General features: G+C 36.4%; 1 protein-coding gene across 1 annotated transcript in view; it reads right to left on the reverse strand.

The window, feature by feature from the left end:
* The window catches only part of LOC137405235 (midasin-like), a 64,231-nt gene extending 53,740 nt beyond the window's left edge, over positions 1–10,491 (reverse strand). Inside the window, exons 1-8 of the mRNA XM_068091465.1 lie at positions 10,366–10,491; positions 8,033–8,152; positions 6,022–6,263; positions 3,764–3,900; positions 3,214–3,323; positions 2,525–2,704; positions 1,670–1,891; positions 148–344 (exon numbers count right to left, since the gene is read on the reverse strand). Coding sequence (XP_067947566.1) covers positions 148–344; positions 1,670–1,891; positions 2,525–2,704; positions 3,214–3,323; positions 3,764–3,900; positions 6,022–6,263; positions 8,033–8,152; positions 10,366–10,491 — 1,334 coding nt within the window. The remainder of the gene's footprint in view (positions 1–147; positions 345–1,669; positions 1,892–2,524; positions 2,705–3,213; positions 3,324–3,763; positions 3,901–6,021; positions 6,264–8,032; positions 8,153–10,365) is intronic.
* Positions 10,492–13,003: the final 2,512 nt, after the last annotated feature.

The following is a 13,003-nucleotide window of genomic DNA, read 5'->3' on the forward strand; positions in this document are numbered from 1 at the left end:
TTAATAGCCTGTAAAGTGAAATATGCTAAAGTGTATATAAATGATATATATAATATACATAAGTGAAAATAGCCTGTAAAAGTGGCAGTCTGCACACAAGCAACTCAACAACAAACACTCAGCTAGCCTCGACTCCCCAGTGCATACCTCAGTGAAGCTCTCTGGTCATCTGGAACTTCCGCTGTCTCAACGACAGTGCGCATGAGTTCCAAACCCTCACTGCACGATTCGATTGAGCTGTATAGCTGAGCTGGTGAAGACATCGTGTTGGTGAGATGATGTACGAGAGATTTATCTGAAGAGAGTTGACTAGTGTAAGACATTTGTCTTACCCCATAACACACCTGCAACAAGAGCATGGATCATATATGGTATAACAATTAGTAGGGTATTGGCTACTACAACTGAGCCAACATATAGTTAAACGCTTGTCACGGTACATAACATCTGCTGCAACATGATATTCTATATTAATATAGCCATAAACCAACTTTAGAGTACCCGTAATACTAAAATGATATTAACTCATCTAACTCCCAGATCAGTAATTCATAATCTATATATATATAGATCTCAGTGTTTGTCTGTATGTCTGTATGTCGATTGTCTGTCCAGCTATAGCGATTAAAATTTAAAAATGAAAAATCTGCATCGCACTCAATTTGAACTCACAACCTCGGAGTCTACAGAAAGGCATGTCTAGCCATTATGCTAAGCTGTCCTTCTAAATTTTTATAATATTATCTATCGTTATGTAATATCCATTAGTTCGCTATTGTTTCCCTGCATTGCATCGGTTAAGTATATCAGAGTTGTATTAGCCCGTTTACTTCTAGCTGCGATTGCAGGTTACCAACTACATGCAAGTAAGTAGACTCGTTATTATTAATCAACTTAATTATTAATTAACCTTTTGCGTTTGTTTTTTTAAAAGCTTTATCATATTCATTGCCTATTTTTTAGTTTGTTATTTTCAAATATGTCGTTTTAATTTAGACGCCTTAAATTTCAGGTTCCGCTAGTAACTATTCCTAAGATTAATCGCTTAAAAATGTAAAAAAATTTTATTTAGACATGTTGTGTTATCTCGAGTAGGAATTGTCTTTACATTCTCTCTCCATTCGATCAGATAGGGTAGCCTCGTGCACTACACTGCTTCAGTGATGTCTTCAGATGCTTCCGATATGTCATTTTTACGTTTGTAACGGTATCGTTGTATTCAAAAATTTGATATATAGTTTCTGCTGCAACAGTAACCTTTTTATACAGACACTTCTATGTACTCATTGTTATTGTTAAATCAACATATTCATGATTTTTATTTTGTTTTTTCAGTACATATTAATTACATCAGTATCAAATCATTTTTCATTGTAGCAAAACAAAATATCTAGCCATTACTTGCTAATTATTTCACATTTAAACAACTTTACAATTGTTTTATTTATTCTCTTAATATAATTGAACTGCTTGCCCAAAGCAGTTTTCTCATGATATAAAGTTTAGTAGTTAGAATGATACATAACTGTTGTTTGTTAAATGAAAATAAACTTTTAGCACTGGGGCAACGTCAGGCATTCACCTACCTGGTAACAGATATAACATATTGACAGACACATTAGTGAATAGGCAACTACAAAGACACAAAACACTGAAAAGAGAAGCTTACCACTTTCACCGCATTGATATGAGGCTGGTGACAGTCTATGTATAGAGGATAGGCACTGACGATCTTATCTATGTAGTTCTCAAGCATTTTGTGTAGCATATTTGCTCGAGCTATGAACTTGTTGCAAACTGCTTGCCGTAGCCCAGTGACGAGCTGCAGAAGGTTATCATAGTTTAGGGCACTCTGCAGAGCCCCCTTCACCTCTGACACAAGCTGATGGAACTACAACATCAAGAAATATATTAAATACCATAGAAAGTATTTGTTAAAAGTTAAATTATTTAGCAAGGAACCCTCAGGGAACGAAACAATGACACCAGGAAGTTTAAGTTTTGGGGCTACATGTTGTAAACGACAAATCTAGCTTCAGTTTCACATAATATGTTAAGTATAATTAATGGGTGTGAAGTTAATGTTTCTAAAGATTTTAGTTGCTAAAGAGCAAAGTTGAAATAGCGCTCTCACGCTTTAAATTCATGGACAAAATTGGCTAAAGATGAATTATAGAAAATTATAAAATACAAGAGTTAAAGAAAAATTAATAGATAAGTTACAAACCAAGTTACTTCTCCATAAAGAAAGATAATCCTGAAGCGATTTCAGGCCCAATGTATTTTTCTAAAAAGATTTACTTGGAATGCTTAGTTTATTTCATCAAATAAAAACTAACCTGTAAAACTATATGAGATGATATTAAAGTGTGCAATTTAAGATATAGCCAACAACTGCATGACCACACTCAAATGTGAGGTAAGTAAACATTATCTTTGACAGAGCACAAAAAACTTAAATCCTTACCAAAAAGAGTTGTTTAGTTCCCATCTGGCATTAAGTAGACAACTCCATAATATTTACCTGCTGATTTATTGGTCTGTGTACAGAATCTTCTTGCAGTTCCACACGCCTTTTGTGAAGCTTTTCAAGCCTAGCTACGATATGGCAATAGTACGGATGAGTGACCTTAGAGAGCCTCTGTCCAGACTGAACCAAGGCTAAATTGTTCCTCAGCTCTAGCTCAGACTCCAGTTGTGATATCTATCAAATGAATGTTAAAATTATATTAATAACATTAGCCCAACTCCGATAAAAATAACAGAACAGTTTTGTGGGTTTGATGAATGACTAATTTTACTCTATAAAACAGCAATCGCTGATGATTGTTGTATTTAAGAGATGGTTAGGATTTGTGTGCTCGAGTTGTAAATTAATTTAATATTGTTATAAGTATTTTCATAATGAATGTGCTCAAACAGCAAGTGTTTCATTCTGCTAGCACCGTTTCGAATCTTTTTAAACGAACAATAAACCATGTGTGAATACCAGGGTGAATGTATGTCACTAAAGCTATGAAATAATAACTAATAAAACAGTAATATTAACTATAAAATAATACAATAATGATAAAAGCTCTAGTGATTTATATCTTCATATATATATAAGTGATCAGAGAGCCGGAGACACCGATTTGTCCATGTCTGTAATATTTACTCCAATTTACAACTTCTGTCCTAATGTTCATATAAATGGTACTAGGTTATACACACCTCTTCAGACACGAATCTGAGCTCTTCAATGCTTCTAACTACCGGATCCAAAACACCTCTGGGAGCGGTGCTTACTGCTTGGATATAACCCAGCCACACCCACCTGGCTCCTGTTATAATCAGCAGTCAATGTTGATAATGGGTGATGTCAAAAGTGCAAAGTTGAAATAAAAAATAAGTTTATGAATATAGTTCGTCCACTTTTTTTTTATACTAAAAGTAGACATTTGAAGAATATAAAAAAGATAAACAGCAATACTTCACATTGTATGAATGCATTGTTTTTCAATCAAATGTTAGTAATTTACAATGTAATTCATAGACAAACATGCAGTGTAATACATGAATGCAACATGTCAGTTTTGAATACAAACAGAGCTACGTATTTCCACAAAATAGTAAACAGAGCACAAGAAAGGTTTTGCTAGTGATACAGCAACAATAATAACAAAAGAACTGGTGGCTTCTGAGTTTTTGCACACAGACTTATGATATAATCTTTGTTGTTTTAAAACACATAGTTGAAGGCAACAGATTTCACACGTAGTACCTGTACATAAGGGCGATCCTTGTCTGATCTGAGCCAGGGCAGCTGCGACAGATGGGTTCACTAAAATTTCTTCTGGGATGTAGTCTTTTTCTAGTAAGATGTGTTGGTACTTCTGCAGGAGGTGCTCCTCTTCTTCACTGCCGTAGACATATTCACAATTCATGCACAATAGTCTGCGTATTAATACAGGTAAAGACATTTATATGTATCACTCATTTATATGTATCACTATGGTTGGTTGCTCAACCTATATCTGATTGTTAGTTACATTTATTGTAGACTAATACATGTACAAAAATATATATTAAAGACTTTGCAAAATTGTTTTTATAAAATCTGAGCTCTAGGGTACTGGTGGATTCTCCAGATATTCCCTGGACGGGTGTGTTTGAAAATAAGACTATCGTTGAATAGCCAATTGTGTAGATCCATGTGTATCCATAAACTTGGAGTTATGTTCTGCATGTTACTTTTATTGATGGATGATCGACACGATAATTAATCTATCAATAAGAAAATGAGGGGTAGATGAATAACGAGGCATTAAACACTGCTTGCCATTGGCAACCAGGCTTCTATGACCCAATCATCACATACCATCGCATAGCAATGCAAAAACTCCTATAAAGCTAACACAATGGTAAGGGGGGTAATGGAGAAATTAAACTCCATAAATGCACTCCTACACATAGAGAATCCAAAATCAACATGGTAAGTGATCAGAAGTCGAAACAACCAACATTTGGAAAAAACTGTTTAATGGGTCAAAAATGACATAAAAAATTGTAGCTATTTCATGTCTTGTGGTTGCACATATCCATTTGCTGCAGTATGAATCATGATCATTTGCGATGAATGAGAATAAATACTGAAATCACCAACACGTTGGCAAACTAAAGGTGAGCTTTAGTTGTGGATGGCTGAACTAAATGAAGCGTGGTTCAAATCTTTCGTTTACAATCTTTCATACTCCAGTTATTTTGGCCGTTTCTCCAAACCAAAGCTTCCTATGTCGGATGCTTTGTTTTGATGGCTGTGAGGCCAAGATTTAGCTCAGACCCAGGGCCTTGACTACGGAGTCACAAAGCATTTGCCTGTGAGCAATTTACATGGCAGTATAAGAGCTGAGCAAGATAAAACACTTGCCTTGTCTTGAACGTAAATGCTTCTTTCAGTCACAAATGCTTGCAGTTTGCGATGCAAGACTTAAGCCTGGTTCCCATATACGTCGCAAAGCACTGCAGGCTATTAGCGGTGAAATGGGAACCTACGCGCCGGGTACCGCCGTAGTTGCCGGCGGCAATGCAAGAGCTTAGAGCTGTTCAAATTTCGCGAAGAGCCGCAGGCAAAACTTTCCCGAAATGCACTGTACAAGTGAAGGTTAGCATTATAGAAACAGCTTGGCGAGCGAAATTTTAATGCCGTTATTAACGATGCAGCTTTACATGAACATAAGCCAAGCTAAGCATCGCAAATGTTACCGCCGGAGTCTCGCAATCGATATGGGAACCAGGCTTAACAAGCCGATTTGACCAATAAAATGCATAACAGAGTGATTATGCATTGTTGCTGGTTAAATAAACCTCTTTGCTACTACAAATTTGATTACATCTGTATTATATTGTATTTGCATTTGATTACAATTTGTATTATCACATCTTGTGACAAAAAAACCCAGCACATACTAAAGACCTTCACCTTGTAGCAGAGATTCTCGAGACTTGATCGAGACCAGAAACATTGAGCTCCACGGTTATACCTCAGTTAAACCGTAAAGAAAGACTGATTACCATGCTACTATTCACTAATGGCTATTCACATAGTTTGAGCCTGGTTCCCATATACCTCGCAAAGCACCGGCGACAGCACCGCAGGCTATTAGCAGTAAAATGGGAACGTACGCGCCGGGAACCGCCGAGGATCGCCGGTAGTAGCAGGCGGCAACACAACTGTTTAGCGCTGCTCCAATTTCGCAAAAGGCTGCAGGTAAAATCTTCCCGAAATGCACTGTACGGGTAAAGGTCACCATTATAGCAACGGCATGGTGAGTGAACATTTTATTTGATTACGCAATTATGTTTACGATATTATTAATGATGTAACTTTTAGGTGAACAGATGCCGCCGAGCCTAGCGTCGCAAGCGTTTTGCTGCACATGTTACCGTCGGAGTCTCGCAATCGATATGGGAACAGACATCTACTGCAGACTATTGCAGACATCTACTAGCAAACATAGCCTAAACACCATTATAGCTTACTTGGCATTAGAGGAATCTAGCAAGGCAGCATGACTCCAAACTTCTCTGCAGAACAGATTCAATTCAATCAGTTTGTCTTTATAACTTCCCACACAGGCCTGTGGGCTGATTGAATGCAATGCTTTGTTTTCTTCTCTAGCATCTGTCATTGCGGATGTAGACTGCGGGACAGGCGATATGTCAACAGCGAGGAGATGGGATACTACCATGAAGAAGGAGTTCCCATCAAATGAAGGCAAACACTGAAAAATATAGGTAGCATATAAATACAAACAGATAAGATAATACAACAGAACCTTTTCTAAAAAACATCAGCAATGAGAATTTGCTTTGTTTTTATTTTGTAAAATTGAGTCTTAGCTATTGACAGCAAGTATTTCTACTAACTTGTGCGCAAGAATATACAGAGACTTCCAAATTTAAATCTAATATGACAATGCTTAGATCCCTAGAAACATCATAGTAAGTATTGCAATATAGTAAGTTTTTATAAAGAACCATGAATATCAGTGTTGAAAAAGTATGATGACGACGCCATCGCTAATGTTATGCTTTTTAAAACAAACATTCGAAAAGGACTTGATTAAACTTCAATAATCAGTTCAAGTGCACTTAAAAAACGGCTAGTTATGTCAGTACAATATCGCATATTGTTCTAACATTATGTGCAAGCAGGCTGCTAAGGTAAAGTTAGAGATCACAACTAAAGCCTGGTTCCCATATACGTCGCAAAGCACCCGCGACAGCGCCGCAGGCTATTGCGGTGAAATGTGAACCTACACGCCGGGTACCGCCGGTAGTTGCCAGCGGTCAGCGTTAGAGTTTAGTGCTGTTCTAAAATCGTGAAAAGCCGCAGACAAAAACTTACCGAAATGCGCTGTACAGGTGAAGGACACCGTTATCGAAACGCATGGCGAGCGAAAATTTTATGTGATTATGCAATTATGTTTAGCGATGCAGCTTTATATGTGAACAGAAGCCGCTGAGCCTAGCATCGCAAGTGTTTTGCTGCGCAAGTTACCGCCAGAGTCTCGCAATCGATATGAGAACCAGGCTAAGACAGCAGCATCTATATGAAAGATATTTTATAGTGGCTGTCCCAATTCTTCCTATAGCTAATCATGTAACATAACATCAATCGTCATTATTCTGCAAACTACATATTTTTCAACTACATTTTTGGAAATTTAGTGCTTTTGTGCTATCTGTATTATTATCATATCCACATTACATAAACTTTATATTAATTTATTAAAATGTTTGAATCGCTGCATTAACAAGGTTACAAAAATGTGATATGAACCAAATTGAATTTTAAAAGTGGTTCCAGAAAAATGATATATTATTCATTATACTATTATGATGGGCTATAAATGCATCTTTGTATGCTTACAACAAATTGTTATATTTCCTATTAATATTGTTATTCATTTGATTAGTGAAAGAGATATTGAGGTTTGATATTTGTATATTTAGAAAACTTTAGGCTTTCAATTTATTAAAAATATTAAAAGACTAAAAATAAATGTTATTATCTATTTTCCGAGTTTGAAAAACAGCCAAAACTCAGGATCTCTTGAAATAGAGGAGCTAATGTGACTCGCCTGACCGGTTTAGGGAGTTTCTATCTCAAACCGACTTGCACCAGTGGCAATGGGAGCGATCATAATTTATGGTACCTGATAGAGATCAGTCTTGTATGCAAATATAAGAACAAGTAGATAATATATTTTGGTAGTCAACTGTAGTTTGTGACATGTTGTGAGGGCTAATATTTTATGGCTACTGGCACTCACATGTCACTCGTCAACTGACATCAATGTAAACTTGATGTCAGTTGACAAGCACATGACATCGAAGTTTACATTGATGTCATTTGCTAGTAACATGACATCAATGTAAACCTGATGTCATGCGCTTAGTAATCAAGTACAAGGCAGTGGGCCACATTGAATTGCCACATTGCCACATGAACTAGCCTTTACTTGTTTTAGTGGCGAATAAAAATCACCTGCTCCAATGTGTCGGCTTGTGCTGATATAGTGAATGGCTGGCCTTGACGGAAAGCGGTGTTGTTGCACATGGCATGGGCCCATTCGCTGATGGCATTCAGACGTGCAGAGTCACAATTCTAAAATATAGAAATAGATTAAACACAAAATATGTTTAATACAAAGCAGTACATCTTGCTTCTTATTCTCTTTACGGACATGGTGCAGCTTCAAGCTAGTTGATATACAATACACGCTATTAGACTGTCTAGGAAGACAATCTGAGACATCTTCGCTGGAACTAGAGGCCAGTTTGTAACTTTGTTGTTATTCAATAGATTGGGCCGATTCAGTGATTGAAGGAGCAGCGGGTTGAAGCAGAGTGTCATTCAGTAAATCCGTGAATTCTCTCATAACCTACGACAGTTCCGTAGTATTACTACTTCTGTTCCTCAAGTTTAGTCCAGATAATTTACTAAAACTCATCCTGAGAAATCATCTTCGCTTACCCTAATACCTAACTTATTCAAACCTAACTGCAGATAGTGAATTTTTTAACGATAATTTTTGAGACTACAGACAACTAGTTTGTTGACGATAACCTTTATTATGAACTAAACAAAAAGTTTGTGCTGATGATTAGCTAAAGAAGAGACCGTATATTTATTGCTCATGGACTCTTTCCCAACACGACGCTTTATACGTCGCAAACACACCACCCGAAGTTTTGTTGATTTTAATCTTGAAACATTCTGGCAGTCAGACCACCTCAAACATCAAAAACAATCACAAATGATAGACTAAAACCTCTACTTTTTGACAAAATCAAATAAAAATTTGGGCAAGTAGGTCTGTAAGAAAGTGGTTATAAATTAGGCTGGGTACTCCCCAGGTGCTGCCACAGCTGCATGCCATTTATTGACTCCATTTATTGTATGCCTGTACTGACTCTGAACATAAAGCTGTATTTAGTAGTAAAATAGTGTTCAGTCGTATTTGGCAATGCACACGCCCAGATTCACTAAGAGCAGTCAGTGTAATGGGAACTACTTGACTTTTACTAGTCATATCGGCACTTCCGTCCTACCTGTGCAAAGTTGCCCTAGAAGAAAGCTACAGTTTGTTACAAATAGGGAGACCGTGAGAAAACAAATCCGTGAGAAAGCTACAAATGTGCATGTCATATACACACTCCCTTCCGAGCTGTGCAAAGTTGCCTTAAAAAAAAGCTAGTTTGTTACAAATCAGGAAACCGCGAGAAAAGCAAAGGAAAGCTACAAATCTGGCAGGGACAGAGAGAAGCTCAAGGTGGCTGGCTACATATTTGAATGTGGCCAAAATAGAAGCTCAAAGGTGGCTGCCAACATATGTATATCTAAATGTGGCCCAGATGAAGGCTAGGATAAACTACAAGTTTAGAGTTGGCACATCATAAGCTCCTGTAAAAAAGACATTAGGTATTTCGGGTTTAGATCTAGAAAAGCCCAACATGTAAGCTAAAAGCTTAGGCTAAAAAAAACTAATCCCTAGCTGCTAAATACATCCCAGTGGCTATACCACCCTGTCAGCGTGTAACTGAAAATGAACAAAGCTAACAAAAAATGGATTCTAAACTTGACAAAAAAATTAAGTACTGTTCAACTTGACTAGGACGTGACAGTTTAGTTAAAGAAATCATCAAATGATGAGTTTTTAATTCAGTTTATATTTTACCATTGACATTTGCATTTTTGACCTCGGCAACTACATACATCAACAAAGTTCAACAGTATTCTAACAATGAGCAGAAATTATAGATCTATAACCAATTACGTAGTTATTAAAGACAATATCAAAAATGCCACTCCTGCAATAAAAAATATGTTCCAAAATTTGGACTTGTCATTCCACATAGTTTTGTTAATATCACTCGTGAAATTCCAGTTCAAACTTAAACAGACAGTTCCAGTGCTAAGTCCACTGCTAAAACGTGCTGCATAGCCATTTATAGCACAAAAATTTTTTCTTCAACTAATTGAAACAAAGGCAATTGAATGTAACCTTGTTTATAATGACGGAGCATCGTTTCTTTAATGAACTGAAGACGTTGGTCGAACTATTGACCATAGCTTAACAACAAACTTTAAATGGTATTTCTACAAGATTTTACAAGTAAATAACACATTTTTATTGATTTATTCACTAAAAGATACATTACACTATTTAAAACAACTTTCTGTACAATAACAACGCACTTGACATACCTTTGTATATTAGAATACAAATAAAGTTATACGAATAAATAACACGAATAAAATTATAATGAAGTGTTTCAGCCAAAACTAAAAACAACGAAAATAGCTGTCGAAGTCACCTGTGATTCAGCAAGCCTATGGATGTGAAGAGTGAGCTGGAGAAAAGATGGTCCACAATCATAGGTCTTGAGAATATCCAGCAGTTCCATTTGGCCGTCAGTCTCGAGACCAAAAAAGTGCAGCATGGCTCTTAATAGCCAATATTCTTTTAATGGCCACAGTTTGCTAAGATAGTCTGGGAAAGCATCAGCACCCTCACTTCTACTAAATAGCTGAGAGAGCTTTAAGAGGGACTCGGCCATACTCTCTCCTAAATGAGAAATAAAAATTCAATTTTTAATGCATTAGTTTTTTTTATCACATGCTTGCTTTCATGCAAAGGCTAAATAATAAGCCACAGCTTACTAAATGAAATCCCATCTAGTAAACAGATAACCTTGTCTTGACAATGTTAACAATCTCCTAAAGAATTTAATCTTTGAATGACATGAATGCGACAAAACAGTGAATTTTATAATGACAGTCTTTTAGAAACGGCCTAGCCTTTATATATACTAAGTGCTCTGCGGGTTGATACTATTAACCAACTTCCTCCCTAATGTAAATAGTCTAAACCTCATCCCTAAAGTAGCTATTCTAAACCTGAGTGAACAGACAATCCCAAACATACAATGAGAAAAGTATACAAGATACGAGGCAGAGAGACATATACCCACCAGTTACTTCAGAGTGAATAGCCCTATCAGAGGCCACCAATATGTCTATCACACTAGACATATTCAGGGTAGAAAGTTGAGCAAGGCAGGTCTTTCTCTTTCTGGCATCACTCTGCATACCAACATAAGTGACAATACATTTCAAATGCAAAGTGAAAGAGCAAAAACTAACACGAAATTAGCATTTTTAAAATTGTGTTAAGCAGTATTTAGTAACTTATGGGGGACTTGGTTCTCCACAAATTTACCAATGCCAACTCTAGACTTAGGCTCGTCTCATACTAAAAAAGAAGCTGGTACTAACAACCCTCTGGACATAGTAGCCGGCATTCTGACTTTACCATGAGAACTGCAAATTAAAAAGAGGATGCATGTGACTGGTCACCTAAATACAGTCAAATCATTAGACAGAAATTAATCACTTTTGAGATGTAGCCTATGTGTTAAAACCGCCGTATGTTGGCGCAAATACCCTCCTAAGAATAATACTCCTACTATAATACGTTTAATTTCCGGTTCAAAAACCTGCCATAAGCACTCAAACACTGCAGATAAAATTGCAAATAACTTTAGATATACAATATATATAAAAAAACAAATGAAAAAGAATCGCACAAAAACTAAATCAAGTAATAATCAATACAGAGGTTTTTATTGCCAATTTAACCTATGAACAAAAAGGTGAGCTAAGTGAGGCATAGGCTGGAAGGTGGAGGTGGTGGTAGGGATACACTATGTAATATACTCTAACATGGAATAGGTAGAATTCAATGCTATCTAGCTTCCATATTATTGTTTCAATGAAGTTTTAAAGTCGTTCTACCTTCACTTGAGAAACTGTGATGCTTTGAGAAGTTTCTGATGTCATATATTGGTATTTACTTTTAATGTAAAGTTAACTACTCCATGTTAAAAGAATTGTATGTTGAGGTGATAGTAAGTGAAGGTTTGTCCACAATACCTAATACACTAAAGTCTGCAATATTTTTTAAATCGGAAAAAAGCAATTTGACAATACAAAATATTGCTGGATAGTAAAGATTTGCTGATGTTGCTTTGATAGTAAAGATATAAGCAATAGGGTGCAACTCAATGTTGACCATTTACCTTGATATGAGAGGAAAGCATGTCTAGGGTCTGCTGTAGAAGCACAGCTAGTTGCATTTTCCCCTCTCCATTTCCCTGACAGTTGATCGGAGAGGCGGATGGAAATGAGGCCCAAAGCAGATTGAAAAGTCGAGAGTCAGCATTGCTGGCAGCGAGTACAAGGTCTATGTTCTCTACAGACTGCTTCAGCTCGTGACAGCTGTAAGCAGGTGATTAGCTTATGAGAATATTCCAAGTGAAAATAGTAGAAATCACAAAAGGGTACACAAGGAAAAACATTTATGTATTCACATGTAGTTTAAAATGTTGTCATCCAGTCAGCATATTTAACATTAACTAAATCACAAGGGCTATTAAAATTGTAGTGGCCAGATCGCCACCTGCTGAAGGAAATCAAGGCTAGTAATACATTGTCTCAGCCAATGCCTACTCGTTGAATGATGCCAGATCAGTTATGCACTGCTCCAACCATGACCAGGCAAGTGTCACACTTGTTATAGTGTTTGATGAGAGGAACCTTCTAACCAGCTCCAGGACAATCAGCATCTGAATATAACAAAATATTCTGTGACACAATACAAAGACAAAAAACATTAAAATCTATACTAAGACTTGTGTACTACCGATCATGTATTCCAGTTCACCACAACCATCCCAAAATCTTGCAATATTTTGCCTTAATCCAACTCTTAAAAACCCGTCTGTTCAACTCACTTTATATTTCTTGAATTCTGTTTGTTCATTTTTGGCATGCAATGAAAAACATCATTTTGTTGATGAATATTAATAAGAATAAAAAGTTATCTATATATATATATATATTTATATATATATTCTTTGTCCAGTTATAACGATAAAGTTTTAGCAATGAAAA

Source organism: Watersipora subatra, chromosome 9 (genome assembly GCF_963576615.1).
Source record: "Watersipora subatra chromosome 9, tzWatSuba1.1, whole genome shotgun sequence".
NCBI classification, from domain to species: domain Eukaryota; kingdom Metazoa; phylum Bryozoa; class Gymnolaemata; order Cheilostomatida; family Watersiporidae; genus Watersipora; species Watersipora subatra.